This window comes from Mycteria americana, chromosome 10 (assembly GCF_035582795.1).
Source record: "Mycteria americana isolate JAX WOST 10 ecotype Jacksonville Zoo and Gardens chromosome 10, USCA_MyAme_1.0, whole genome shotgun sequence".
NCBI classification, from domain to species: Eukaryota; Metazoa; Chordata; class Aves; order Ciconiiformes; family Ciconiidae; genus Mycteria; species Mycteria americana.
In genome coordinates, this window is record NC_134374.1 from 18,105,744 (window position 1) to 18,132,474 (window position 26,731).

Consider the following 26,731-nt stretch of genomic DNA (forward strand, 5'->3'; position numbering starts at 1 on the left):
CTCTCTGCAGCACGATTTAAAGTGCATTTGTAATCGTATTTTATGTTCAGCCATACCCAAATTAGACCAACTTCCGCACATGAGAAGTCTTTCACTGTCATTCCTAACTTGGTAGGCTTAAAAAGCCTACTTAAACCCCCTCCTGCAAAATTCAAACAGGAAGTTGAAAATATTATTTAGCCACCAAGAATGTCTGTCCACATCTATAAACACAGAAGCACCAGAAATCTGCCTTCCAACTATTACACTAGTATAATATTTACCTCATGTATTGCTACATGCACCACTCTTGTCTCTGCCATCAACACAGACGAACCAGCATTACTTCAGTGGTATCTTCTAGAAGTTATCACCCTGCAATCGAGAGAAGATACAACAAATTGAGAAAAGTACATTTTACAGCACACGTCAACCTATAGTGCTTCCCCCCATTTCAAAAGTCACAAGCTTGGGTTTGCAGATTATTCTGTTGGAAGTTTTACTACTTCTCTTTTAAGTTGTGGAGGATTCACTGGCTTGGAATGGAGTGGAATGGCTTAGTGATAGGTTGCATGGCTTATGGATTCTCATTCCTTTTCAATGGTGCACTGCCACGTTAAATCCATAAGTTGAACGACAAAATTTACTGAGGACTAAACAGTAGTACAAAGCTTTTAGGTTTGTGCTTTTTGGTTTTTTAGTTGGAGGTCTTCATGTCTACTATATTCAAGAGCATCTTTTGAACTTCATGGCTTTACCTGAGTCATAACAACTTGCCACAGGTTCTGCCACATGTACTAGACATCCCTGTAACGCAGTGTCAAACTAAAGAGTCAGGCATCCAACTAAACGTCAAGTTTGCAATGGCTTGCTTCAAACTCCCAATAGCCGAGCTGATATTTGTCAATCTAAATCAATTCCTGATTTCACAAGGCTTTAATTTTGTTTAATATAGTATAGGCAGCCTCTTTAAGCATCTTCACTGAAAAATACCGGGCACAAAATACCCCCTCCCAACCCTACTTGGCAATATTCTGTCTACAGTGAGCTGCATTATGTCTTTAGTCTCAAAATTGGTGCCATAAATGCTTTTATCCAAGAAGAAATGTTGAATTTGGAGAACTTCTAATGTATTGAAGTATTTCTTTTCCTTTTTTTTTAAACATCTAGACAGCACTTCCATTGCCATAACGTGCAGCTTGTCTTACTGTACTAGAGGAAGATAACTTGGTTCAATTTTGACTTAGACTGAAAAACTAGTTTGCTTTGCTTACCATCTTTGCTGTTTCACAGGCATTTGATGCTTTAAATCAGCTGTGGAATGCTGAAAGATTCACTTGTTTTTATGAAGCCATAAGCCTTTGAGAAGTTGGAGAGAAAGACTTCTTTGCTTATCTTATTTTCTCCTTTGGAATCAAAGATGTTCCTTTAAAAGTGAAACACTACAGAGTTGCAAAAATTTGAAACAGTATGAGTAAGCATCGTTTTGCAGCTTCTTTGATGGAATTGGTCAATTTTTTTTATTTTTACAGTATTCTGTAGCTGACTTACATGTACATGATTTATTTGGAGGGGAGATCTTTTCAAACTCCCCATGAAACAGTAGGAAGGCAGAAATTAGCATTATCCACTTGCTTTTTCGGGTTAAGGGGATGATATCCTCTATTTTTCTTTACACAAGGATCTGAAGGCATTTTGTACTGGGAACACTGTGACTTCAAATTCTAGGCAAAACTGAACTTTGTGTGGAATATCCCCACCACCCTCCAAATCACAAGCAATACTTTGTTTAAGAATGAGATGCTGAACATGTAGAACAATCCATCTCCATGTTAGATGGTTGGATGTTGTGTGGAAGATCTTAAGAACTGCTTGTTCCATTCATGAGGAAAATCAGATGGGAAGTGTGGCATTTCAGGGAAACTTTACTTTGAAAATTACAACACTAGTACACAGCTCAAGTTTTATACATTTAACATCTGCTTTTTGAAAGAAATGTTAACAATTTTGAAATGAAATTAAACATTGGTTTAACTTTTCCTCACAAAAGCATAAAAGTCATGGAGGGGAAAACTTAACAGGCAACAATAAAAAAAGGTAAAAACAACTTTTCCTCTTAGTAGTCCTCTGGTAGTAAAGATAGAACAACTTGCACTTTTCTTTTTTTTTTTTTTTTGAGAAGTAATCTGTCTTGGTCCAAAAGTTTAAGAGTGTTTTTAGTATCTGCTTCTGCCTCCACCTCTATCGGATCTGCTTCCGCCACGGCCACCACCTCTGGGTGCTCCGCGGCTTGAACTACTGTAAGAATCACGAGGAGGTGGATAGCCCCTTTCCATGGATGGGGGAAGACCCCTGTCTTGTCTTCCAACACGATCACGGCCACTTGAGTAGACATCACTTCTGCTGCTTGAGTAACTTTCTCGGCTTCCATATCCATCTCGTGTGCTGCCGTAATCATCATATCGACTGCTTCCACCATAAGATGGCGGGGGCCCTCGTGCAGGTGGAGCACTACGTGAGTTACCTGCAGGGTCAATGGTCAGGTAATATGGCAACACCATAAGTTATATATAACAATTTCAATCTGAATTTACAGAATTGCTGTATTAAATGTTTACTGCTACTCTTTTTTGTATGTATTGAGATGTTCTTAACAATCTGCCATGTTAATGGTATTTAAAGTGGGGATTGCATATCAGGCAGTGAGTGGATTTAAAGACTCTGAAGGAATGAAGACGGTGTTTATTCAGGCAGGCTCTTTACTGGGTATTCCAGAACAGCTTGTTATTTTAGAGAAGAAACTCAGCCATATTTTCCAGAGATAGTTGCAATTCTGAACTGTAGACTTTGCTTCTTTAGCTTATAGCTTATTTAACAAGATGATCAAATGATAACCAACAACTGCACTTTCACTGTAAGGGGAAAAAAAAGTGTGCCACTTCCCCCTAAAACACAAGCAACCTAGTAAAAGTCAGGTTTTATGACACCTGTACAAATTACTACATGATCCTCAAAATGGATTCTTACCATAACTCTCATATGAATCTCTGTAGGAGCCTCCACTTGGATGATCCGAGTAGTCTCTGTCACGTCCACCACCGTATCCATCACGATCACTATAGGAGGAAAGACTACTAAGACTTAGTACAAATCAGTGGGATTCACAGAAAGACTAAAATGACAGGGAGAAAAATCCAACAGTAGGTACCTATATCCCCTAGAGGGGTATTCATCACGTGAACTGGAATGGCCATAATCACGATACGCATAGTCTCGTGGAGGTGGCGCATAGTCCCGTGTATCCCTGGAACTGGGATAGTCTCTGCTTGAATAACTACAAAGAACAAGAAATTGAGATGTTAGCTATATGTCACACCTCAAAAGATCGGGGATCAAAATCCTTCTCTGAATTAAAAAAAAAGCCAAACTAAATTTGTAAAAGAATTTACCCATCTTTAGTGCTATAGCCATCATCTCTTGGAGACATGTAGACATCTCTTCGTGATGGCATTGGTTCTCTGCGTGGAGGACCACCATAACTGTCTCTTCCACGTGACACAGGAGCTTAAAAGAAACAGTCCAAGTTTAACTTAATTAGCATTTAGCCACACAGAAGACTCCTCAGGGCAAGTAAGTATTAGCAGACTGTTTATAGCAATTTAAACATCTCTGTAGCCTACATTTATAATACTTCACACTTCTGCTTCTACAGCATTAGAAGGAACATTCTCATCAAATCACACCAAACTGTTCCAAACAGCTACAAAATGATATTGGTACGAAGAGAACTGATAGATTAGAAAAACAACACGCTATCCCACAGCAGATTTAAGTTAGAATCAATGATTTGCAACATTTCCTGAAGAAAGACTACGGTGCTACAGCTGACTAAGCAACAAAATAATTCAGGAAGTCCTTACCTCTTCCTCCCATACTACTGCTACGCACTGGTCCTGAAGGTGCAGATCTTTTAGGTGGAGGGCCTCCACTTCGTGGAGGTGGACCTCTCTTCATGGGAAGTGGCCCTCGAGAAGACCCTAGAAGGATAAGCCATGAACCAACTTGTTATTTCTGTGATATTCACCTGTATGCCCCTAAAGCCTGAACTACAATAACCTAGGCACTGTTACTACCCTTATGTCATTAACAGTAAACCTCTAAAATTAGACCTCAAAGCTTTCTCTTGTGTTTTAGCCACCACTAGATGCTACTGGCAGAATTGAGAGCCCACCAAGGTAACTTTTCCATAGCCTAAATTCCTGTCAAGAACTGTCTTTTAGAACTTATCCAAAAGCCACAAGGTGTGACACAAGGGAGAAAGACAGCTGATACCTGTAATCACTCACAGCTTAAATGCTCAACAAGTTATTGTTCCAGAAGACAAGAGCCACCTGGGAAGATGTACTAGAGAAGATCCTCCAGAGAGGGAACAGAGGTACTACAGAGTCTGTAGAACCTACTACACAGACTCTTCAAGACAGGAGTTTTCACTATTTCCAGGGGAGGGGGGTTTCTGCATTACAACTTTTACTGTTTTACCTCAGGTGCTGCTTGCTTTTTCTTTTAAGTGACAGTTTTGTTTTGATACTGAAAAGTCTCTGAATAAATAGCTGTATCTTAAATTAAAGAATATCCAGTATCAAGTAACATACTATCCTTCCACTTCAGAAAGCTTCAACTCAACGCACTACTATGTTATAGCAACAAACAAGGCTTAGCTTCCCTAACTCCCACTATGATCTGGAAGGACCAGCCCTACAATTTATTAAGTTTAGACCTCTTGCTAGTAAGAATGAAAGGCAGTTCCCTTTCCCTGGTGGAAGAGAATCGCTTTTTCAACTTGAATACCAGAAAGCTTCCTTTCTCACGTGCAGGGCAGGAGTTTTGCTTTTCTTTCATAGCCAAAAGTCAAGTGGAGTGTTAGTTGTAGAAGGGAATCTTCATATTTGAAAGCCTTTTCTTAAGGTGTACTTGCCTAATCAAAAATTTGACTAAACTGCCGAGATCATATTTCATCATTTTAATAAAGAACAAGGAGTGCACTATTCGGCCGTTTGACTTTTTTTCCAGTAGGATTATTGTCATCTTCCAATGGGATTGTCTTGTATGTTGTCCAAGTATATAATGAGAGAGGTAAATACATACCCAAGTGACTCCCTCTTGAAGGTGGTCCTCTCGCGCCACTTCCGCCTCTTCCACCTCTAAGGCCCCTGGGAGGACCTCTGCTTCGTGGAGGGGGTGGCGGCCCACGCCTACCACCACTTTCAAAGGATGGCTTGGTTGCTTGTTCCACTTTAATTGCTTTCCCATCTAATGACTAAAGAAGAAGCTGCTTTACTTACTGCTCAGTCATGTTTGTATTTCTTAAATTAAGCCCCTCTTGCTTCACTATTACAGGGCTTCCATTTTATAAAGTTAGAGCAACTCTAGAACTGATTTCAGTCTTCAGTATTAGTCCCCATGTACTCAGCAGCATGTTGGGCCTAATTTCTACAGTACTTCATTCTTGTGGTATTGATGAAAAAAAATACAGAGCAGCATCAGAAAGGACTTTCAGTGAAAACACAAGTGTCCAATGATTACGGCAGCCCCATGTCATTTATTCTGTAAATGAAACACGTTTTATGATCTCCAATTTACTTTCAATTGCCACGGACTTTTGTACCAAACTAGGACTGCACCAGTAGTTACAGGATTAAGCTGAAGATATCTTAGCTTCAGTTGGGGTTTCTGGCAATGGGGAGGCCGTTTAGTATATTTTCTTGATGTCCTGATAAAACGGTGATCAGTGAAGTATTTAGAAGTAATTTCAGCATCTACAAAGCAGAGCGAGTTTGATAATTCACCCCTCTTTTCTACTGTTTCAAGCTGGGTTTTCAAAAAAGGTGACTGTCACAATTTACTCTATTACTTGCTTTTCCAGAGTGGAGGTGCTTTGTGGTTTGGGGTTTTTTTTCCTGTTTGTTTGGGGGTTTTGGGTGTGTGTGTGTGTGTGGTGTTGTGGAAAAAAGTAGAAGCTTTTTCTGGAATACAGACCTGCAATAACAGGAACTCTGCAGCCAACTATTATACCTCAAATATGAGCAGGTGGTAAGACATATTGAGTAACTCAATCTAATTAATCAAGTTTCTGTATAATCTTTCAGGCACCACGCATTTGGTAATGACAGAAGAGCCAAGATCACAAGCTCTACTGAAGTTCAGTTACTGCACATCTATCCTGGCAAACATTGTTTATTTGCCTTTTTTAGCAGTTAAATATTTAACTCTGCTATGACAACTAATGAATTATACATGCAGGAAGTGTTGTTTATTTCACTTTGCTGCAATAAATGAACATGACTGCTAGTAACGGCTTACTCTGCTGATAGTTGTTTACCAAGGTACTGAATCTTTTTTGTTCTCCACTGACATCTAGCCCTCTCTGAAATAATCCACTTTAGTAGCTCATGTATTCTGCCACCATACGTAGTTGTAGCTACTGTTTGAAAAACCTATGTATATATCCACTGGTCCAACTTGATCCATTACAAGGAAAAAAACACTAGCAAAATCATACTGGTCTTGGCTTTGACTTAATAAAAATATTTTACTGATGGAAGGTTCCTCAAAAAGCCTTTTGGCATGACAAGCTGAAACATTCCAGGAGCAAGTATTAGTAGCTCTAATCACTGGAACTTATCAGTTTGTATCATATTGTTTTGCCATCATCATTCATCTGTCTCGGTCATCCTTCTCAAAACAGGAACAGTGGGCCTGAAGCCTTAAGCTTTGCCATCATGACCACTGCTGTCCTCAATTTCATGGCAGATTCCTGACAGCTTATCTCAAGTTTGGAAACCAAATACCATCCCCTTCTGCTAGCATCGGTTCTGAAAACCTGGATGCTAGGTCCAAGTTCTTTCCTTTTTTATGTAGGAGGTACGGTTTTCCTTATCATTTCTCCTCCTATTTCCTTCTGCCTTGCACTTATGCATCTTACATAGGCGAAAGATAGGTTACTTTTGAAACTGCTTTATGCAAGCAGTCTTAAAAAGCTATGCCTAAGTTCCAAAAAGACCTTTCATTAGGTCCAAGAAGATTCTTTTTTTGTTGTTAACCAGGAGAAGATATTTGTCAAAGTTTGTCCTGTTTTAAAGCAGAGGGGACAACTTTATTTTATAGGTTATTATGTCAAAGAAGAAAGGTCTCATCTCACTGAACAGATAAAACTTGGACAAGCCATCTCAGAATAAGGAGTTTTTTTTCAATGAGCCCAAAGCACCAGCTGTCAACACAAACACTCATTAGTTGGTGTTTATAACCTTCATTCAGAGTGTTACAGTAGCATTTTTAGTATGATATGGGCAACATAAAGTGCAGTCACCTTGGTTCTAAAAAGCAGGAAAGTCATTTAAGATACAAGTCATTTAAGGATAATAATAGATTGGCAGGCAATCATAAAAACTCCTGTAAGTGGAATGAACAATCTATACAGCTTTGTAAGGTGAGCCAGGGAACCTTAACCAAACAATTACAGAACTGTCCTGCAAACTGTTCCATGTTCCAACAGAAAAGATGAATGAAATTTGAAGTTTTGGGAGTGGGGCAGAAATCAAGTCTTCCAAAGGAATTGTTACAGAAAATCGCATGAAACTGCAACCTAACACATTGGGCTTTCCTCTCCAATGGATCATTTTACTGTTGATGCTGCAGTGACTCCACCACTTCTGCATGTTCCTTGATGGCACATCAAGAAGGCTTCCATTTAGCAAATATATTCAAGAGCCGAAGATCATTTCTTATTACACTGAGAGCTTCTACGTATTGTATCACTTCTTCACCGAAAGAACTGGAAACACTTTCTGTTGATTAGAGGAAGACAACCTTCTGCAGTGCTGAGTACAGTTTAGACTATTGTTTGTAGTATTTTCTTCTAACCTCTTAACACAGTCCAGCTGGCTCGGCAGGTCTACACTGGAATTAGATCTTTGGCTTGTCCCGGATGTTTCCTCTAAGGTCATATTCTCTCTTTAATTATCCACTTTGTCCTCAGGACTTAATATCAAAAGACCATGAGAACAGTCTACTGCACAGAATGTCCACTACAGACTTGGGAGTATTCACACTTGTGTCCAGATAGGCACATGCATTTCATGACACCAGTACGTAGAGTTGACTACCATGCAATTAAGGTTCTTCTCAAAGAAGGTTAATAATTTGCTATGATAAAGTACTTCTAACATTTCTTCTGTGCTGCTCAGACACGTTAACATTGATCCAATTCCGCAGAGAAAGTAATTTAAATGAAAAGTCTCCACCCCCGCTCCAAAACCATTATCTCCCGACCTCTTTCTGCAGGACTGAAATTAATCTTCAACAAGCAAGCTTAGACTAGTCTATGCTTGTCCCATTTTACAATGAAATATAATTAACCCCCTTCATTCCCCCCACCCAGAAAGGAGCAAAACATTGGACATATGTTTTTCATGAACATTTGCAAAGCAAAAAATCAAATCCAAATTTGCTCTTGCAGAATCTATCCAAGTCAGCCTCTTCTACTGGCTGCAACTTTGAATTCCATTGGAATGACAGAATGAGCAACACACTGGTGATGCGGAACTCTTCCCCACAGCCAGACAGGTCAACTGACTCCTTACAGACTGCTTGAGCTATTGCCTGCACAGTGCTTCTGCTGCTTCTTCTTAAGTGCCTGAAATTCTCGTGAGTGCTCCATCATTTCCAAATGGACAGAAAAACTCCAAGTTCTGATTTATTAGAGTGATGCCTTCCCACAGCATGTATGATGCCTTAAACATCGCTCCTCCTCAGATCTAGAATGCAGAGTCTTTTTGAGGTATAAACAGTACTTATTGTCCAGAAGGCTTTCTGAAGATGAGGACAAGAGACTACCTCATGAACATCTTCCACATCTTTCATACCCATGGTTGAACCAAGCTAGACCAGCAGAGAACTGGAACTATACACAGCAGCACCTAAAGGTTTATGTTAAAAAGGTCATTCTAGGCCAAATCTAGAGTGAGGATGTTCTTTTCATACACTATTTGCTGCTCAAATTTCAAAGCAGATGAAGGTACTTTTAGATTTGTAGTGTTGAAGATAGAAACCATGAGAATGATGATCCACAAGGCAGTACTTCCTAGCATTTCTTGACAGTGATGCACATCATGCATTCCAGAACATGTAGACGTTACCTCACCCACAAACATTCAATCTCATTTAGCTATTTTACTAAACATTATTTTCCTGAATGTTTCCAATGTGACCAAACACATGCCACAACATTTAAGATTTCAAACAGCTGGTGATTATTTTCAGAGGGATTTTCATTTCAAAGCTGCACTCCACAAACACTTAGGATTAGTGACTGAACTTTCAGTCCAACAATTAGCTGTTGGTGCTTCCAGTTATCTTATGTGAGGGTTCAGTGTAATGACTACTTCAGAGGAAATCAGTGTTTAAGAACTGCAGTAAACAAATCTTCAGAACTGTAGCAAACTACACAATGAAGAAATAAATTCAATAAATGGAGTACCTTTAAGGATGTTTAGGCTGGTACAGAAAGGACATAATCTGACTTGTCACACTGTGCCTTAACATAAAGTACTAACTTGTTTAAAAAGGAAGGAAGTCTCCAAAGAAAGTTAACACTAATTGTCATGAGGTTGTCCTGAAGCACCCAGAAACTAAGTACACACAGCAGAAAGCCTGCTGTAACACAAAACAAGGAAGTTCTACCATTTGTGTTCACTGTGAACACTACAGCGAGCTCATTTTTCTTATTCCCAAAGTGCAAATATTGGTTATGCTTTACTTACTGACTGCAATGACTGACATTTTTCTCTCTTCAATGTCTTATGCTAACAAGACAAATAGCTATCAAAATCCCAAGTGTTAATTAACCAGAATCAGTAGAAGCTTCTGCACCTTACATGAATGGCATCTCAGAGACACTGCTTAGAAAGAGGCCAATGCAGCATGACCTTAACACAACCGTTCAGATTATGCATGAAAGACCAGTCTGAAATTCAAGTTAACTCAGAAGACAGCTTTCACTGCCTAAAGAGACAGCACCTCTATGAAGGTAAGCAGCTGTTGACCATTAAGTTGCAAACTTGCATCTAGCTTTTCAAACACATGCCAGAACACAGATCACAATAGCCTACAATCCTTTGACAAATTATCCTGGTATTTATCTCAGAAGTTTTGCTCCAAATTCCTAGGTTTTTCTTTTTAAAGACATGACATATGCATTAAATTTTTATTTCTTCTTAAAGTCCTGTCATTGCATTTTAAGGTGTAAACAAGCAAATTCAGTTGCTGGCTAACTGCAAAGCTATTTTGCATTAACTGGCAAGACACTCCTCATACATGCCAAGTAGATTGGCAATGCAACTCACAAATGTAGGCGATTATCTACAGATTACGAGATAGCACATCAACACTCCAGCACAGTAGGGAAGTTACATCAAACCCACGTTAAGGGAACCATTAATAGTTTTCAGGTAAGTCACTTCCCTAAAGTGTAATTTAATTTACACAGCACTGCATTTAAATATGATAAAACAAAAACATTATAGGAGACATTCAAGAATGAAGAGCTGACTACTAAAAAGCCCTCCATCACCAAATAAATAAAAAAAAAAGACAGTATGACTGATTGACAGCCAGACTTCACTTTCTACTGTCAAACCCACAATCAGGAGAAAGTGATTCCAGCTTCATGGAGGCAGAGACATCTTGCCAAATTTAAAGTTATGACTTGTCTCCAGGATCTTCTAAACCCATTGTCTTTCCAACTTTTATTACTAATTAATTTACCCCGAAGATCAACATTGCTAGTCAGTGGCAACAGCAACATATAATTGGTCTTAATTCCTACCTTTCCATTCATATCTCTGGCAGCATCTTTTGCATCTGCTGGACTCTCAAATGTGACAAACGCAAATCCTCTGGACTTGTTGGTTTCACGATCTTTCATCAAAAGGACTGCAGAAATAAAGCCAATTACTCTTTCCTGTACTTAGGCAGCAACACTTAACCTTTATTTAACCTTTTAAGCTCAGAACTTCTTAGAGGACATGAAAGCACCATCATTTCAGGCGATCAACGCAAAAAAAGTCATCACAGCTACGTTGTTGCTTTTTCTTAGTATCTTAAAATAGAAAGGTTTTTCTTTTTACCTTCCACAATCCGTCCATATTTGCCAAATACAGCCTCAAGGGCTTTTTCATTAGTCTCTGTGTTCAGGCCCCCAATGAACAGTTTCCCAGGACGATCTGCTTCAACCATTTTGATTCTGCAAATGACCTATTAAAAAGCACAACGTTGTTATTAACAAAACATCAGACTGCCACAGAGACTTCCACACCACCTCAGGGAATATAAATGACTTCTTTCCTCAAAAGTACAAGCAAATTGTTTTGAGCAAGATGTCAATTAAGAGATATGAGGTATAAAGAACATTAAAAAAATTAAGATTTTTAGACTGAAGCAACTAGTAGTAGTACTGCCTTAAGTTACTTCTTCACATATAGTCTATTTCAAATACATTAAGTTAACTTTAAGAAGGGGAACAAAGCACTGATGAAAACTCTTGTAAGATCAAGTAGTATTGGTGAAGTCTTTCAGGGTTACTGTCTTTTTGCCCTCGATGGTAATCCTAGCACTCCCTCCCTCTAAATCCTGCCATAGCTGTTTCAAACAATGAACTTAATATGTCAAAGTAATACCAAAATATTAACTTTAAAGTCAGCTTGGGCCAATATTCCAAATTAAGCTCATTCTTTAAATTCTTCAAAATACATAGGAAGTACGCCAAAGTTCTGGCCTACACAACGTATCAGCCTGCACGGATACCAGACCATCACCGCAGTTCTTCACACAGCAAGGCCACAGCTAGGGCCAGGCGGGGGAACTTCAAAAAAAAAAAAAGAGCCAAAGACGAAGCAAAACCTCAAAGTGCCTGGCAAAACGCCTAGCGCCTGTGAACAAACGTTACCCGCTTGCCTCCAGCCCAATGGCGGGAAAGCCCGCAGCAGCGTGCAAGGAGAACCTGCGCAGCTCCCTCAGCACACAAGGAGAGCAGGGACAAAGCCCCCCGGGAAGCGGGAGGCCGGCGGGGGCCGGGCCGCCCAGGAGGCCTGGGTGCGCGCGCGACCGCCGCCCTCTCCACGCCGCGAAGGCGCGCGCCGGGCCGAAGAACACGGGGAGCGGGGGGGGGGGGGGGTGGGGAGCGTCAGACCCTCCGCGGTCTCCAGGCACCTCCACAAAATGGCGGCCACCTTTAGCAGGGACTCTTCTCCCTCCCGGCGCCAGACGACCACCCCGGCGCGAACCCGACTGTGCACCTCAACCCCCTTTTGAACTATCCGCCCGGCCCTCCAGGCGCGGCGGCCACCGCCCTCCCTTCGTCCTCCTCGGCATGCGGCGGCCCACGCGGCGGGACCTCGAGAAGAACCCCCCGCACCTAAAATGGCGGCCACCGCGCCTCACGCGGTTGGGACGCCCCCCCCCCCCCCCACTCCGCCACAGCCGCACTGCTCCCTCCACCCTACACAGAGCCAGGCGTCCGGAGAGGCAGGCCTGCCTCCGCCGCGCCTCGCCTCGGGCCCGCAGCGGCGGGCGTGCGGCACACAGCTCCCTCGCCCACGGGCCGAGCCTTTCGCCCCGCCACCACCTTCCGCGGCCCACTCCCGCCCCGCAGGGCGCCGCTTTCCCCCTCCCCAGAGCCCCCGGGCCTGGAGCTCGCCTGGCAGCACTCACCTCCGCTCAGACCGAACTGCAACTGCGCAATGAGAGCGAACAAAGGCGCTGCAGGCCTTTATACCGCTGACGTCACCAGCCGGCCGGGGCCCCGGATGCACGCGGCGGCGAGCCCGGCAGGGGGAGGCCGCAGCGCTCCCTGCGGCGGGCGCGGAGCGCTCCGGCAGCTGAGCGGGGCCGGCGGCGGGCGGGCATCGCAGCTGAGGGGAGCCGGGCGGGCACGGCGCCTCGGCGCGGCCCATCGGAGGGCTTACGGGGCCTGGAGCACCCCGTGCTGCCTGGAGACGAGGCGTGCACCGGCCGGGGGGGGGGGGGGGGAGCGTGAGCCGCGATAAATGAGCGCGACTTCATCCTCCCGGCTAGGAAAGGCGGGCTGCCGCCGCAGCGCTTCCCTCTTTGTCTGCCGGCTTCGCCGGCGCGGCAGCTCCTCGTCCCGCTTCCGAGCGGGATGCCCAAAGGAGCAGCTGCTTCACTAGTTTGGAAGCAAAATCACTCGCGATGGTGTAGTCTGTCAGGCTTGTGGGATAACAATGGGGTCACTTTAACTTTGGGGAAGTGTCTGTGCGGGAGGTTGACACCGTTCAGCTAAAACAGTCTCAAGGCGGTTTTAGTTAGTTAATATATGTGCATGTCAATACCCCTTCCTTGGAGACTTAAACTGAAATAAGTGTAGTTTAAAATGAAATATGTTGATAGCACAAAAGTTTTGCACTGGTTCAACTAACTCGATTTTTTAATTACATCTGAGGTTCAATTGCAGGTATTTTCTGTTGCTGACTAAACATCATAGCCGAAAAGTTAGGAGAAAGTCTGTGTGTACAAAATTGGCTAAGTTTTCATAATTTGAATTTGTAGATCATCTAAAGTGGTATTAATCAGTCAACAAGGCCTGTTTTCTTAGTCACCTAGTCTAATTACCACTCAGTCTTTTAATTCAAAAACAAAAATGGATTTTTCTGTTACCTTCTTAAAACCAAGTGATAAAAGCAAATGGGAAGTTGCCTGATTATGTGTTCTATGTGGTTTTTAAACAGCGTAGCTATTTTGCAAGTCTGTCTGTCTCCATTTCTTACTTACTATAAAAATTCCAGGAGCATGGGGAACATAGTCACTGAAAACTGTTAGCCAGGACCTGTAACTAATGCACATTCCTACTCCTTGAAGAAGGACCCTTAGAGTTGATTTCTACAAGATGCAAAAGCTAAGGAATTGCAGGTTCCTTGAAAGTTTTAGGATTTCATATAGCTCCTGACTCATCCTTGTGCAGTGAGGGAACAGTGCCAAGATGTATCACAGGTGAATTATTTAATACACCTGGTTCCCATGCTGAAATCCCACTAGGATTAACCAGAGGACTTAAAACAGAACCTCAGGTGAATCCCCTAATCCCAGGTTTGAGTAACAGGATGCCAAGGGCCAGTCCCTGTGCACTCCTGGGGATCCGCGGTGCTGAGGGATGCCTGTCAGGCCTGAGGAGCTCGTCTCCAGAGCCACTTCATGTTCCCATACTGCACCTGCACAAGCTGTGGCAGGTAACCAGGTGGTTTTTCCCAGGGCTTTTCAAAGGGTATCCATGCTGTACAGTAGGCAGTGGTGCCCGGTACCTATTCTGGCTCTCGCTTGTGCATACCAAGATCCCTTTCCTTACAGATACCGTAGCATGTCTTCATTGAGAAGTCACTGGGGCTGACAGGGCTCCACAATGAACCTGCTGGGAGCTAAAAGGAAAAAAAATGCTGCCTTTCCCATCTGTATGTACTGCCCTCCCAACTCTCTCCACACTGTTATTTGTGCCAGCTGCATGGAGGGGGAGGATGGGATGGGTAGGATTGAAGCAATCAGAAATGGCGGTATAGTTTCCTAGACCGTGTTGTCTTGTCAGAGTCACAGCAGACAATATGGTCTACCAGCATATTACCTCATCCATTTTCTTAACACATGGGATGGACGTTGCTCAGCTCCTCTGTGACTTCTGTTCTCCCTTGTGGTATTCTACAGACCTTTACTTCTGAGAGGTGCCACAGAGTCTATAGACTCTACTGGTACTGCCCAGTGCTGTTACTGTCACAGAGCTGCATAACTGTCACATCCTGATAAGAGAAGATCAGCCTCTACTCTTATCTTCAGTTTTTCAGTCTCCTCTGTTCAGATACTGATATTCAACTGCTCTTTGTGTTAGGGAAAGCAGAAGGCGACATTGCTTCAAACTACCTCATAGATCTGCTGAGAATACAAAAGAAGGTAGCTCTCAAACACTTCTCTAGGCTGTAGTACGTACTTAAAGATGATCACCTTTCCAGCACAGATGCTAAGAGTTTCTGGATGCTGTTACTGTGCACGGGAAAAGGGAAAGATGACCTTCGGTAACGAAGTGGGAGGGCACTGCACGTGATAACAATGCAGTTGCTGAAGAATGGCATAGCTAGATACTCATCCAATTATCATATGAAAAAAAGGTTCAAATTCTAGTTTCAATACAGAAGAATTTAAACCTCAGAGTCTCCCTGGAATGGATAGTGAAAACTAAAGCGAATTGTTAGTCCTGTAAGAAACATGCTAAAAATAGTCTCCATCTATGTGTGAAGTCTCTGTGTGCTTCTATGACCTACAGTAGTGTATTTGCTGACTGCCTCCCAGGTAATTGGAAAGATAAGCAAATGCAAACTAAAGTCTCTTTTTCCTCCTTGGATTAAAAGAGTAAAATATTTCATTGGTAACTCTTGGCTTCATTTTATTAACATTCTGTTAACATGTACTATACAGGTAGCTAGAAGGGGATTAGCATGAACATAATTACATTTGAAACAGCATTTGAACGTAACTGTTGTAATTGAATTAGAGCCAGATTCTTCTATCCTTTGTCCGAAAAGATATCTTCATCAGGCTTCTCATCAAAACCTTAGTTCCATCTGCACTGCAAACTGGAACAATATTTTACTATATTCTACTACACAGTTTATGTATGGTCTTGCTCCAAGTTCAGTGAGACAGATCTTTTTCCTAGAGGATTAGAGGATATATAATTCTTCTAAGTCTTCCTTCTCCTCTCTCTTTTTTTTTTTGGTAAGTTTGAAATTTTGTAGAAAAATTACAGAAACCTGCAGGGAACAAACTGCAGTCTGAATGGAAACTAATTGCTCTTATACTTCATTCAGTAAGAAGTTCAAGGCTGAAGAGCCATGATAGTTTCTTTTGCAAATGATCTCTCAACTTTTATTTTTTGACAGGAAATTAAGATAGTAATAAGAGGTCCTGATATAGGCCCCTACAAAATAGGAAACAGACTTAGATGGGATAACTGGGGAAACAGAGACCAGGAAAACTCTACCAACCTTTACACAGAAGACAGTTGCTATCTAACTAGCATAGATATACTTGTCCTTGCATTATCAGAGCTTATAAAATTTTCCTTATGTTTTTGAAAGTAGAAGAAACACAATTAAGCATGTTACAAACCCACGTACATATAAAGAAACTGATCCCTTCATGCCTTTTCACTGATAACCACAAAAATGAGCCCACTAGATGGGAGAGGTGGACAACATTCCATGAGGGTAATATTTTATGAATTTTTTTGGTAGCTTTCACCTAAAATGTCACTCTCTTGAGTGAATCCTATGATGTTTAACAATGTAGTTGAATTTACACTACAAACCTGTTTATACAGAGGGCAGTACTTTGAATCTCCCTTGTACCACACTGCATATTTTCATCAAACGTATTGGCCTTTTACCAAGTTCATCATACTTTGGATTTAAACTGGATAAAGGGTTCAGGAGAGCTGGGGGATGAGGACTAACGAATACATAAATAATCTGATCCCATAAGACTCATTCAGAATGAATAAAAAAGGAATGTAATTCCCTCTAGATACATAGTAAAAAACTAATAACTGAAAAGATCAGTTTAATACTTTCATGACAAGGAGCAATTTTCTGGGCAGCTGTCAGTTGCTAGGTATTTATAGAAACACAGCATTTTTCCTCCATAAAACTCAGACTAGAGTGGATGAGAGCAGCACAAAACAATTCTTTCTGGCACTGACTTTGTCAACCAGTTTTAAACTGGAACTCCATAATGTGTTTCTCCCAGATCACCTATTTGGGATGTAATTGTTGCCCCTTTCAGTTTAGTAATACAAGGTGGATCACAGGTCCCTAAGACATAGCTGGAGCTGCCTGAAACGACAACTCAAATTTTCCAGGCTCAGCTGAAAAGATGGAAGACAAACAATTATCATGCACCCTTTATTCTTTTTCCTCTTGCCTGGTGCTGTACTACAGTCAGGGCAACTCACTACTGATTGACGAGCTGGGTAAAATTGTTGGACACGGAGGTTTTGCAGGGGTAATGCAAATGTAATGTCACAGGTTGTAAACCAGAATAGCAACAGCTTGCCTAAACGGGAAATACATAGGGGAAGATGGAGGCGTTGTCTACCTGGTATTGACAGCAATGCCTTTAGCATAATGTCTTAGACAGCAGTGAATATGCGTCTTGCGATGGTAGTGGGGAGCTCAGCTTGCAGCCATCACTTGTACTTACCCTACTTCTCAGACAGGTTTTGCAGCTGTCCCCGAGTGCTGCTCCTGCCATTGCCACCTGAACAAGCGAGCCCGGAGCTTGGCATCATGTTCATGGCACTGCTGTGGCTGCGTTGTGGTAGCAAGGAGCCACGGGACGCCATGAGCTGGTGCGTATCCCACTGTTGTTGGCTGCAAACATCACAAACTGCTGAAAAAGATATCAAAAAGTCATCAAATATAATTCTTAAAAGTCACAGGGTTGCAGATAAAAGTTGCAATACAAAATCTTGGATTTCCACCCCTAATTTCTGAGTTGGTAAAATCCAGCTTAAGTCTTTCTCTGTTATGCTGGCAGCTAAAACTTGGAAAGAGGTTCTGGTACGAGTCACCACAGGGGACTTTGGGAAAAAGGACTGAGGTGAGCGTGGAAGGCAAGAAGAAGGGAAACCATCTCCCTACCGAGAGGAAGGTGACAGCCCGCCCACACGTCCCGGAGCCAACGGCAGCCTCCGTGAAGAGAAGAGCCGCCGTGCCTCAGGGTGCCCTGCCTCAAGATGGCGCCCAGCGCCTCACCTGCTCACCGCGCAGGCGTCGCGGCCCCAACGCGATTGTGACGCCGCCGCTACCGGCCTCCGCCCCGGCTGAGGCCGCCTCCGTAAGGCGCTGGCCGGGGGAGTCAGGGCTGCTGCCTCGGCTCATGCTGCCTTCGCGCCTTCAGGCTGGAAGATGAGGCTGCTGGCGGCCAGTCTCTTGCTGGTGGCACCTCTCTGTGCCGCGTTCTACCTGCCCGGCTTGGCGCCCGTCAGCTTCTGTGAGGAGGGCGAGGAGAGCGAGGGATGCAAGGTGAGAGCCCTCACGGGAGGGCCCGACACGGGCGGCCCCCCCTCCCCTCGCCGCGGAAACCGAGGGGGAGGACCGCCGAGTATCCCCCCCGGCCCGCTGCGTGCGGGCCCGGGCGGTCCCCCTCAGGCGGCAACCTTTGCTCCGAGAAGCCAACCACCCCCAGCTCCCTTTCCCTTGGTGCGCCCGGTGTTTTTTTTACGGTGAAAACTTCCCCTTTTCCCGCTGAACTTTTCAGTCAGTGCCGGGAGGGTCCTTCGCCGGTGCTTCGTTCCTTGTTGCAGCCTCCGGTGGCGGCGGCGCAGCCGAGGGGGGGCGGCTCTGGCGTGGCCCAGCGCCGCGGCGGCCGTCGGGGCCTGTCAGAAGTATGTGGTAACTCCGCTGTGGGATAGTGAGCTCCGAAACTTGTAACAGCTCTTGCCAGCTAGCAATGCGTTTCGTGTCGGCCGCACACGTGTTTTTGCAAGTCTGTATTTTCATACTTTTTCTCCCTTGTCCTTCCCTGTTTCAGTCACTAATAGAGCTCTTCGTAAACAGACTGGACTCGGTTGAATCGGTTCTGCCGTATGAGTATGATGCGTAAGTACGTTGCAACAGGCTTCCAGAAGTGTTTGGAAAGCCTATTTTTTGTTCTCAGTGCAGTGATGCCACTCCTGATACAGTACACGTGTTTCTTGCAAGCGGTGTTTTGAGAGTAAATCCAGTGTTTGGTGGCAGGGATGAAATACAAGAGGGTGGAAAGGATGAGGGCCACACCTGTGCCTCCTGACCGTTCTCTGTTATTGTTAAAGACAAGGTTGCTGGGTTTCTAATGGGCGCATTTTTTTGAGCTGAGTACTAGATTTAGTGTTGACTGTTTGATATGTTCAAAAATTCTTCCTTCTAGTCAAATCTAGGAAGACAAGAGCTTTGTGTTCCTTGTTTCTGGCAACTAAAAGAAATTGGAATAAGAGTCATTGTTATTTTTCCTTTTTCCACCAAAGCTCTGCATCTAATTCTTGTTTTTTAATATTGATTCTTGTCTGTGGAAACTATTACCTGATTTGTAGACATTTATAGGCCTATTAAGCAATGTTACACAATACGATTTGCAGTCTTGCTGTTGGGCATACAGAAAAGAGAAACTTGGAGGTGTTGTAGGTCTTATTGTGTGCAGTGCAACAGTAGCAGCAAGACCAGAGACTAGCTCAAAAAGCTCACAATGTCTCTATTTGCATTAAACTTTATGGAAGCCAATTAATTTAGGACCGCTTATTGAGGAAAAGTACTTATTCACCAAAGATAAGTGATTTTTTTTTTTCCAATAACCTACTACTACGCATGTTTAAATAACAAAGATCCAGAATGGTTACGTTCTCTCTTCCATATTCAGCTGTTTCAGACTGTGTGTAGTTGAAAAGAATTCATGAATGGCATTTGGCAGTGTGGCATATTAACATTAAAAGCAATTCCCTTCTTTGGAACGTTTCACATTAAATACTGTTTGTAAAGACCCCTTTAAGAAAGGGGTGTAGTTATTTTTCTGAAACTTTTTTCAAGAGAAATGGACAGTGTGTAGCGTAGTGTTTTTTTCTTAATATGAAACATTCTATTTGTTTAAATTGCCATTTGAAAAGGATGCTTGGACTAACCATCATGCATTTTGTTAAAGATACTTCAACTGTGTTATATCTTGGTTGAAATTGATATCAAAATAGAAATATTTCTATATAATATATGCCAAATTTCTTTGCAAAGGCACTCAAATTTTTACTAACAGTGGCTGATCTGCCAAAAGAAGCATGAAAACTGCCATGTTAAGGACATAACTTAAATTGTTTTAGGCTGATATTTACAGTTATATGTCAATTAAAAATTAAAGGTAATCTATTTCACTTTTTTTCCAGTTTTGATTTCTGTCAAGATACGGAAGAGAAAAGACCATCAGAAAATCTTGGACAAGTGCTGTTTGGGGAGAGAATAGCATCATCTCCGTATAAGGTTATTTTTTCCCTTGAAGTTGATCCTGTTTAGATTTGATAGCTGTCATTCTGATGGCTGTAACCCATAGACATAGTTAAAGACTTGATGATTGTGTGATTATTTTTATTTTTTTAATATAAGCTTTATACTGTTTCTGTAATAAAAACAAAGCCCCACCCACCCCAAAGGCATCTTAAAGTGGGTAATTGAAGTTAGGAAGCTGAGCCAGTAATCATTCTTCTTTCCTGTTCCTCTGTGGTAGAGAAATCCAGAAACTGTATCTTAAGCAGTTCTTTAACAGCTGGGTGTATAGTGTTTTAGGTGATCTGAAATCATTAGTTTTTTTAAATGTAATATTGGAGGCTGTAAACTGGTGGTTCAGGAACTGCTTCATATACTTGGTTGTACTCTTGGGCAACTTCCAGAGTGGGAAGGGGAAGCCAAGTTGGGGCTCACTTCCAGCTTTTCCCTGCTTGTATGTACTTAACATCTGTTGTCTAAAACCAAATTTTTTCATTGTTGATGCATGGCACTTGAAATTTTCTGTAAAATAAATGTATGGAAGTATTTTGTAGATTAGGTATGTAGTATTTTTCTGTCTCATGCTCTGCATTAGCAATGACCAAATGTAGCATCTCTAAACTGCTGTCCAATCAACTTGGGAAAATTATTGGCAGTAACGGAGATATGGTCAAACACTGGCTCTTAATGCTTGAAAGCTGTATACTGTTCAAGTGCAACTTCCAGACTGGGATTTGCTGGTGAAACTGAAAACTGGGCTATGTTTGTGCGTGAGGGTTGCTAGATAATCCAAATCCCTATGAGAAAAAGAGGCAGCAGAGTTTCTGAGTCTACTGCTGCTCAGTCATTAGGGACCTAGTCACATCTTTTCATAGGAGTGTAGAGGAGGTGATGCCTTGTCCCTTGTGTAAACTGCTCCTAGAATTCTCTTTTTCTTTGACTCTCTGAGCTAATGTAATTTTAAGTCTTATGACTGCTGGCCACAAGAAGCTTTTAAATACATAGCATGATGGGTCATTTGGGCTGGATACCCATTGAATAGATTAAGTATTATAAGAATTACTTGTTTGAAATGGCTGCACAGTACAGTAATTATAAAATGCTGTTATTGGTTAGCGCTTAGGCTTTGATAATGTTAGAGTTTTCAGTCATGTTTGAAGTATGTTAGTTCACTAACAGATAAATCCTAACTGGGTTAGAATAGAAGTTTGATATACAAATGTGAGTACATTTGTGTTAGGTGATGTCTGCACTTGAAGCATAGATGCTGTGCACCTTGTTGCATTTTTGGCAGCCTCCTCTAATAACTTAGTCATCATGGGGAAACGCAGCTAAAATTAACGTGAAACATTCAAAAATGGTGTAGTTAAAAGTCTGGTTTAGCAGATGATGAAGTTACTAAAATAAAACAAACTGGTACAAGAAAAAAGCAATAACTTTTCTACTAATTTTCAAATGTCAGTCCTCAAGGTTTATCTGGAGGTAGTTTATCTAGGCTATTGAAGAGTTTTTTAGCAATGTGAAAGGGGATTGCTGGTGCTGGATATACATAAATCTTGACATTTAAGTTAAAGCTGTTGTATGGGAAATTCTGGCTTTAGGAACTTTTATAGCAAGGAAGTGAATTATCTCAAAGTCAGCTTTACATGAAAAAAAGGCTCAAAGATTTTTGAAGCAAAACTGGAATCACTTTTTTTGTGTACCTTTTTAATAGTTCACTTTTAAAAAGCAAGAAACATGCAAGAAGGTTTGTACAAGATCATATGACCCAGGAAACAGTGCTGATAAAAGCAAACTGGCTTTTTTGAAGAAAGGCATGCAGTTGAATTATCAGCATCACTGGTAAGCTGTATGCTTGAGGTTGGGGTTTTTTTTTCCTGCTGTTTTACATTGTTATCTATGTTGTAAGTGGTTGCTTTCTTCCTTCTATGTGATAGTTGTCCTCTACTGTGTGTCTTGTGGGCACTACTGAAAACAATGTGCATTACATGAATGTTAAATGTCAATGTGAAATAAGGTGCATCCCTTTCTGAGGATGTGTTCTTTGATAATTTCTGTCTAGGATTATCGATAACATGCCTGTAACGTGGTGCTATGATGTGGAAGATGGACAAAAATACTGTAATCCAGGATTTCCAATAGGATGTTTTGTTACTCCCGATGGTAGAGTTAAAGATGCTTGTGTTATAAATGTAAGTGATGGAACTTTTTTTGTTAGTATAGCAGATGTAATTTAATTTACAGTTTTATTTTTAAGCTTTTTTTTCCTGATAAAGAAGAGATACCCTTGTAAACATGGTTAATATTCAGAATGTGGGCATTGACAAAGTTGAATGCTGCTTCTGTATGCAGTGTCTCACTGTTACAATTGTCGAAAAAAATGTTCATGTAGATCTTTTGACCAATATAGATAAAGCTATAACACAACCATATTGGTGTCTAAAAGCCTTAGAAAATTGAGGTTTTGTTCAGAAATCTCATGTTTGTCCATCCTTGTGCCTACTCATTCTTTGTCCATGCAACTAAGAGTCATATTTGTGTGCAAGACCTTCTTTTACCAATTTCAGACAGAAGCTTCCTAGTGAAGTCCTAGAAATGAGCACTGTGTTCTAGTTGCAAAAGTTATGTCTAGCACAGTTTACAAGTTAAATGTGTCAGGATTTTCCCAGATGGCTGGAAGATAACAAACACAGCTGTGACAGGGAAAGAATTACATTGACAACAATTTGAAATGTGTCAGTCATCCTGGGAGTTCTATGGTGAACTAGTACAGTTACAGATAAATAGTGGTACAGTTTTATCTCTCCTGGGGTGAGGGACCACACTCCTCTCGGTGAGGAGAGAGCTCTCTACTATGGCTCTGCTCTGCCATATGACTTACTGCTTGTATGCAGTGCAGTCAATTTATTTGTATTCAGCAGGTCTGAAGCTTCTTGGAAAGTGGTGCATTTATCATGCATGTTGAGTTTACTTGGTCTGTAGTCACCTTCCAACTGGGTTACTCCTCAGGCTCCCTAGACTATTGAAGATGGTCTGTGAATTGAATAACCTGTTCTAGTTAGGTGTTGAACTCCATTACTTTGTATGTAAGGTTGTTTTTATGTTAACTTGATACTGGTGTATGTTGTGTTGGAAGCTATCTGGTACACAGAAAACAGTTGTAGCAATGTCAGCAACTTGGATGAAAAGTTTTTTTAGAGGAGGGCCTTCATACATAGGCAGCAATAGTTGAATTTTCCAGTGAGTGCTTATGGAGCTTGTACTGTATCCGTGAAGTGCTGTGCAAATTGTGTGTGCTAGCTGTGGTGTGGATGCTCTGCTAGTGTAGCTGTCATACCCAGCATCAATTTTAGTCTGTAGATTCTAATTGCAATGAGAATGTTGCATGTCATAGTGCTAGAGGGATGATTGTTTCGTGGGCAAATAAGCATGTAGCACCATGAATACGACTGTAATCTCTGGGCTGAGTTGGGGAATGTCATCCTCTTTTAGAAGTATACCCAAATACCTATTCTAGCAGACATAATTATCTCTTTAAAAATAGGGGCAGGAAAGGGGTTGTTATGCAGTGGCACAGCTATGGTTCATCCTTGCATTTATGCAGCTGGAAATGGAGGAAACAAGTACCTAAAGATGGGGTTATAGTATGATACAGGTATGATTCTAGTCTTATCCTGATGGGAATCTTGATCATGGTGAAAGCAGAGGAATCCAGATAAATTTAATGCAAGACACCTTCATATTTTGCTTGGAGGGGGCAGGGGATGGAGGTTGTATGGTAATTGGAAAATGGCTAATGTACGCAATAAATAAAGGAATTTTTTTTACTTGGAAACTCAACTAGCATGTGTCATCCTGGTCCCCTAATTCAAATCAAAGTTAAAAGTTTTTTTAAACAGTGACAGTATTGAGGAGAAAAGAAAATCCAAGTCAACTTAATTGACTCTGGTATCATCTGATCTTTATATAATTCTTTATAATTCCAAATTCTGAAAGGATAGGGATGACAAAGCAGAATAGCTACTGGAGGTGAAAAGTATTTTTTTGAAGCAGAACCTTGTTTGTAAGCTTCAGTAGCTGGAGTGTCTACCAGGAAGACTGGGGGTGGGGAGAAATAAATGGTGAATCTGAATTACTTGTACTTTGAATAAATACATCTTTGAACTTGTTTTGGCAGCTTTTTGTGGTAAATACAAAAATGGTGTCAAATACATGTAAATTTTAATAGTAACACGGATGTGATACTTTATTATGTGGGGTTTTATTTATATATTTTTCTATATATTATGTTGTATTATATAAATATTTTATACAGGTATATTAAAAAAAAAAAAGTGAGTGTTGAAGTATTTCCCTGTCTTTCTTGCTCGTTCATTGGACAGTAGTCTTGTTTTAAAGTTCTTGACTGCTTGCGCCCTCTCCTGTTGGAGAAGTTTCTCAATCTCTTGGTGATATTTTGTAGTCAGAGTTTAACAAGAAGAACACTTTCTACCTCTTCAACCACGTTGACATAACAATCATGTACCATAGTGGGAAGGATGAAAACTGGCCTGGTGCAAGACTGGTGATGGCGAGACTGAGACCGCAAAGGTAATTGTGCATTAAAGGAGCCAGTTCTGGTATTAGGGAGTCCTAACAGTAGTTGCAAACTTAGAAATTGTACTTGGTGTCAGTAAGTTCTGAGGAACTGGTTACTCTGAATTCTGATAAAGCTTTCAGTATACTGGTTCATGGCTGGAACTGTATTTACAAAGAGGAGTTCCACAACTGTAAATGTCATTTAACTTTGCTTTTAAACGTTCCCCAGAGTCCTTCCTGATGGACAAAACTGCTTATGCAGACTCTTATAACCTGACACAAACAATAGAAGCTTTCTCATGTTTTATTGATTTGCATTTGGGTGTGCATTACTTACTTTTAAAAGCCATGTTTTCAGATACACTGAGAAACATCCTTTAACTGAGTGAGTTTTCCATGTCATCTCTCTTATTATTGCTGCATTGCCTCCCAAATGTACTTTGTATGAATATTCAGTATTAGCACAGGTGTACTTTTTGCTGTGTTAGTTTGGATACTGAGGTATAGGTGAAGTAGCAGGTTAATACTGGTATTCAGAACAGCAGAAGATGACTAATTTTCTAAGATGACTAACTTATTTTCTTAAACAGTAGCATCTTAGTTTCTGTGTTGACCAGAGAGGAGATGCAACAACTCAGAGATCAGAAATAGACTGAAGCGATTACTTTGGCCTCTTGTCAGTCTGTTCATGCACAGTTCATACTTACCTATATATGAAAACTGCAGTCCATTTATAAAATTTCAAAGTAGGTTGCTTTTTTTTTTAGCTAAACTCTTCCCTCTTTTCTACAGAGATTAAGTATGTTCTTAAATTACGTTACCACAGTTTCTCAAGTCATGCGGACATGTATGGTACAACATGACGTGGGTATACTTGTTTTTTCTGTTGCAATGTTATAGCTTGTTTTTACTGAATTATACTTGCTGTGCAAGTTTATTCCTTCCATTTACATCTCCTCTGAGATGGTGGCAAGGAGATTCTACCAACCTTCTCCATTTTTGATTAACGCGTTAGCGGTTGCAACCTGAATGGTTGAAAAATGAGAATTTGTCTTTTCACCAGTGATGCAGACCACAAGGGGGCACAGTTAGGTTGCACATAGCCTTAATTTTGTCATTCTCTGACCTGGTGTTTTGCTTGGTGCTTTGCTTTGACCTTGAAGCTCTCCTGATGGGGAGTATTTGTGGTTGGAGCACCCTAGGCCTTTCATGAAAGTTTTTATTATCTTGTGGCTTGACTTAGTTGTTGACATATAATAATGCATATAAGGTAGAATTGTTTGTCTAAATTGGGTAAATAGAACTTGCCCAAAAGGCTGTGAGGGGGAAGCTATTTTCCAGTGTTAGAGGAGGTTCACAGGCATGAATTCAAGCAAACCTTAAGGTTTCTTAGACATTGTGCTTCTATAGCTGCAGTATTTCTAAGGTACTGCAGAGAAAGGTTTGCATATTTGAACTTTAGAATGTAGAATGTTGTTCTGTATTTTTCAGAGTACACAAGATTCATGAGAGGTGAAATTAGACCACTTGTATATGAATGGAAAATGGAAAGGTTCCCACAGTCATTTCTTTTGCGCCAGTGTAAAAAAAGATAGTAACAATAATAAAAAAAAGACACTCCCAAATCCACCAAAATAAAATGAAATAAACACCCTTCTCCCTATGAAACTTGAGGAAAGGTGAGAACCTGTGGGAGATTGCTAAGAAATTCTCAGTCTTCCTTAACTGACAAGCACACACTGAGGTTAAGTCCTTCACCAATAATGCAGTCTTGTTAAAATGTGGAAGGGAGGTATGATGGCAGGTAAGGGATATTTTATGTTAAAACTTACCATCTTACCTGGTAAAGATCTCCAGACTTGACAGCCCAGTTAACCAAGCAGCATTTTAGCTTAGAACTAGGACTTCATGCTGATAGTGTCACAAAAGTGGGTAGCGTGAAACCACATCTCATGACCTTTCAGAGGTCTATGGTTCTCATGTCCCACATGCTTAGCAAGCAACTTTACCTATAATGTTCTCAAATGCCTAGAAGCATGAACAGATATTAACTGAATGTA

The 26,731-nt window shown here is 41.4% G+C and overlaps 2 protein-coding genes, 1 long non-coding RNA gene and 1 other non-coding gene across 5 annotated transcripts in view; 1 reads left to right on the plus strand and 3 right to left on the minus strand.

Annotated features, from left to right (window-relative positions):
- Positions 1 to 1,886: 1,886 nt before the first annotated feature.
- RBMX (RNA binding motif protein X-linked) lies at positions 1,887 to 12,849 on the minus strand. Of its 2 annotated transcripts, none has more exons than XM_075513250.1 (9): positions 12,745 to 12,849; positions 11,163 to 11,289; positions 10,862 to 10,968; positions 5,125 to 5,296; positions 3,900 to 4,016; positions 3,429 to 3,543; positions 3,188 to 3,313; positions 3,007 to 3,095; positions 1,887 to 2,503 (listed from the first exon to the last, which is right to left on the minus strand). In XM_075513250.1, the coding sequence occupies exons 2-9, from the start codon at positions 11,269 to 11,271 to the stop codon at positions 2,196 to 2,198; spliced, it is 1,143 nt and encodes a 380-aa protein (XP_075369365.1). In that variant the 5' UTR covers positions 11,272 to 11,289; positions 12,745 to 12,849; the 3' UTR covers positions 1,887 to 2,195. The 2 variants fall into 2 exon arrangements, with proteins under 2 accessions (XP_075369365.1, XP_075369364.1); XM_075513249.1 differs by having other exon boundaries at positions 3,007 to 3,110.
- LOC142415366 (small nucleolar RNA SNORD61) lies at positions 11,038 to 11,110 on the minus strand. The gene has a single exon (XR_012777405.1). It is a non-coding gene; the product is annotated as a small nucleolar RNA SNORD61 (small nucleolar RNA).
- Positions 12,850 to 13,461: 612 nt separating the features above from the next.
- LOC142415204 (uncharacterized) lies at positions 13,462 to 17,798 on the minus strand. Its single transcript, XR_012777324.1, has 3 exons — positions 17,633 to 17,798; positions 17,290 to 17,478; positions 13,462 to 14,462 (listed from the first exon to the last, which is right to left on the minus strand). It is a non-coding gene; the product is annotated as an uncharacterized LOC142415204 (long non-coding RNA).
- Positions 17,799 to 17,869: 71 nt separating this feature from the next.
- LOC142415203 (transmembrane 9 superfamily member 2-like) overlaps positions 17,870 to 26,731 on the plus strand; it is a 34,157-nt gene continuing 25,295 nt past the window's right edge. Inside the window, exons 1-6 of the mRNA XM_075513251.1 lie at positions 17,870 to 18,113; positions 18,622 to 18,689; positions 19,997 to 20,090; positions 21,808 to 21,935; positions 22,156 to 22,285; positions 24,556 to 24,683. Coding sequence (XP_075369366.1) covers positions 17,997 to 18,113; positions 18,622 to 18,689; positions 19,997 to 20,090; positions 21,808 to 21,935; positions 22,156 to 22,285; positions 24,556 to 24,683 — 665 coding nt within the window. The 5' untranslated portion in view covers positions 17,870 to 17,996. The remainder of the gene's footprint in view (positions 18,114 to 18,621; positions 18,690 to 19,996; positions 20,091 to 21,807; positions 21,936 to 22,155; positions 22,286 to 24,555; positions 24,684 to 26,731) is intronic.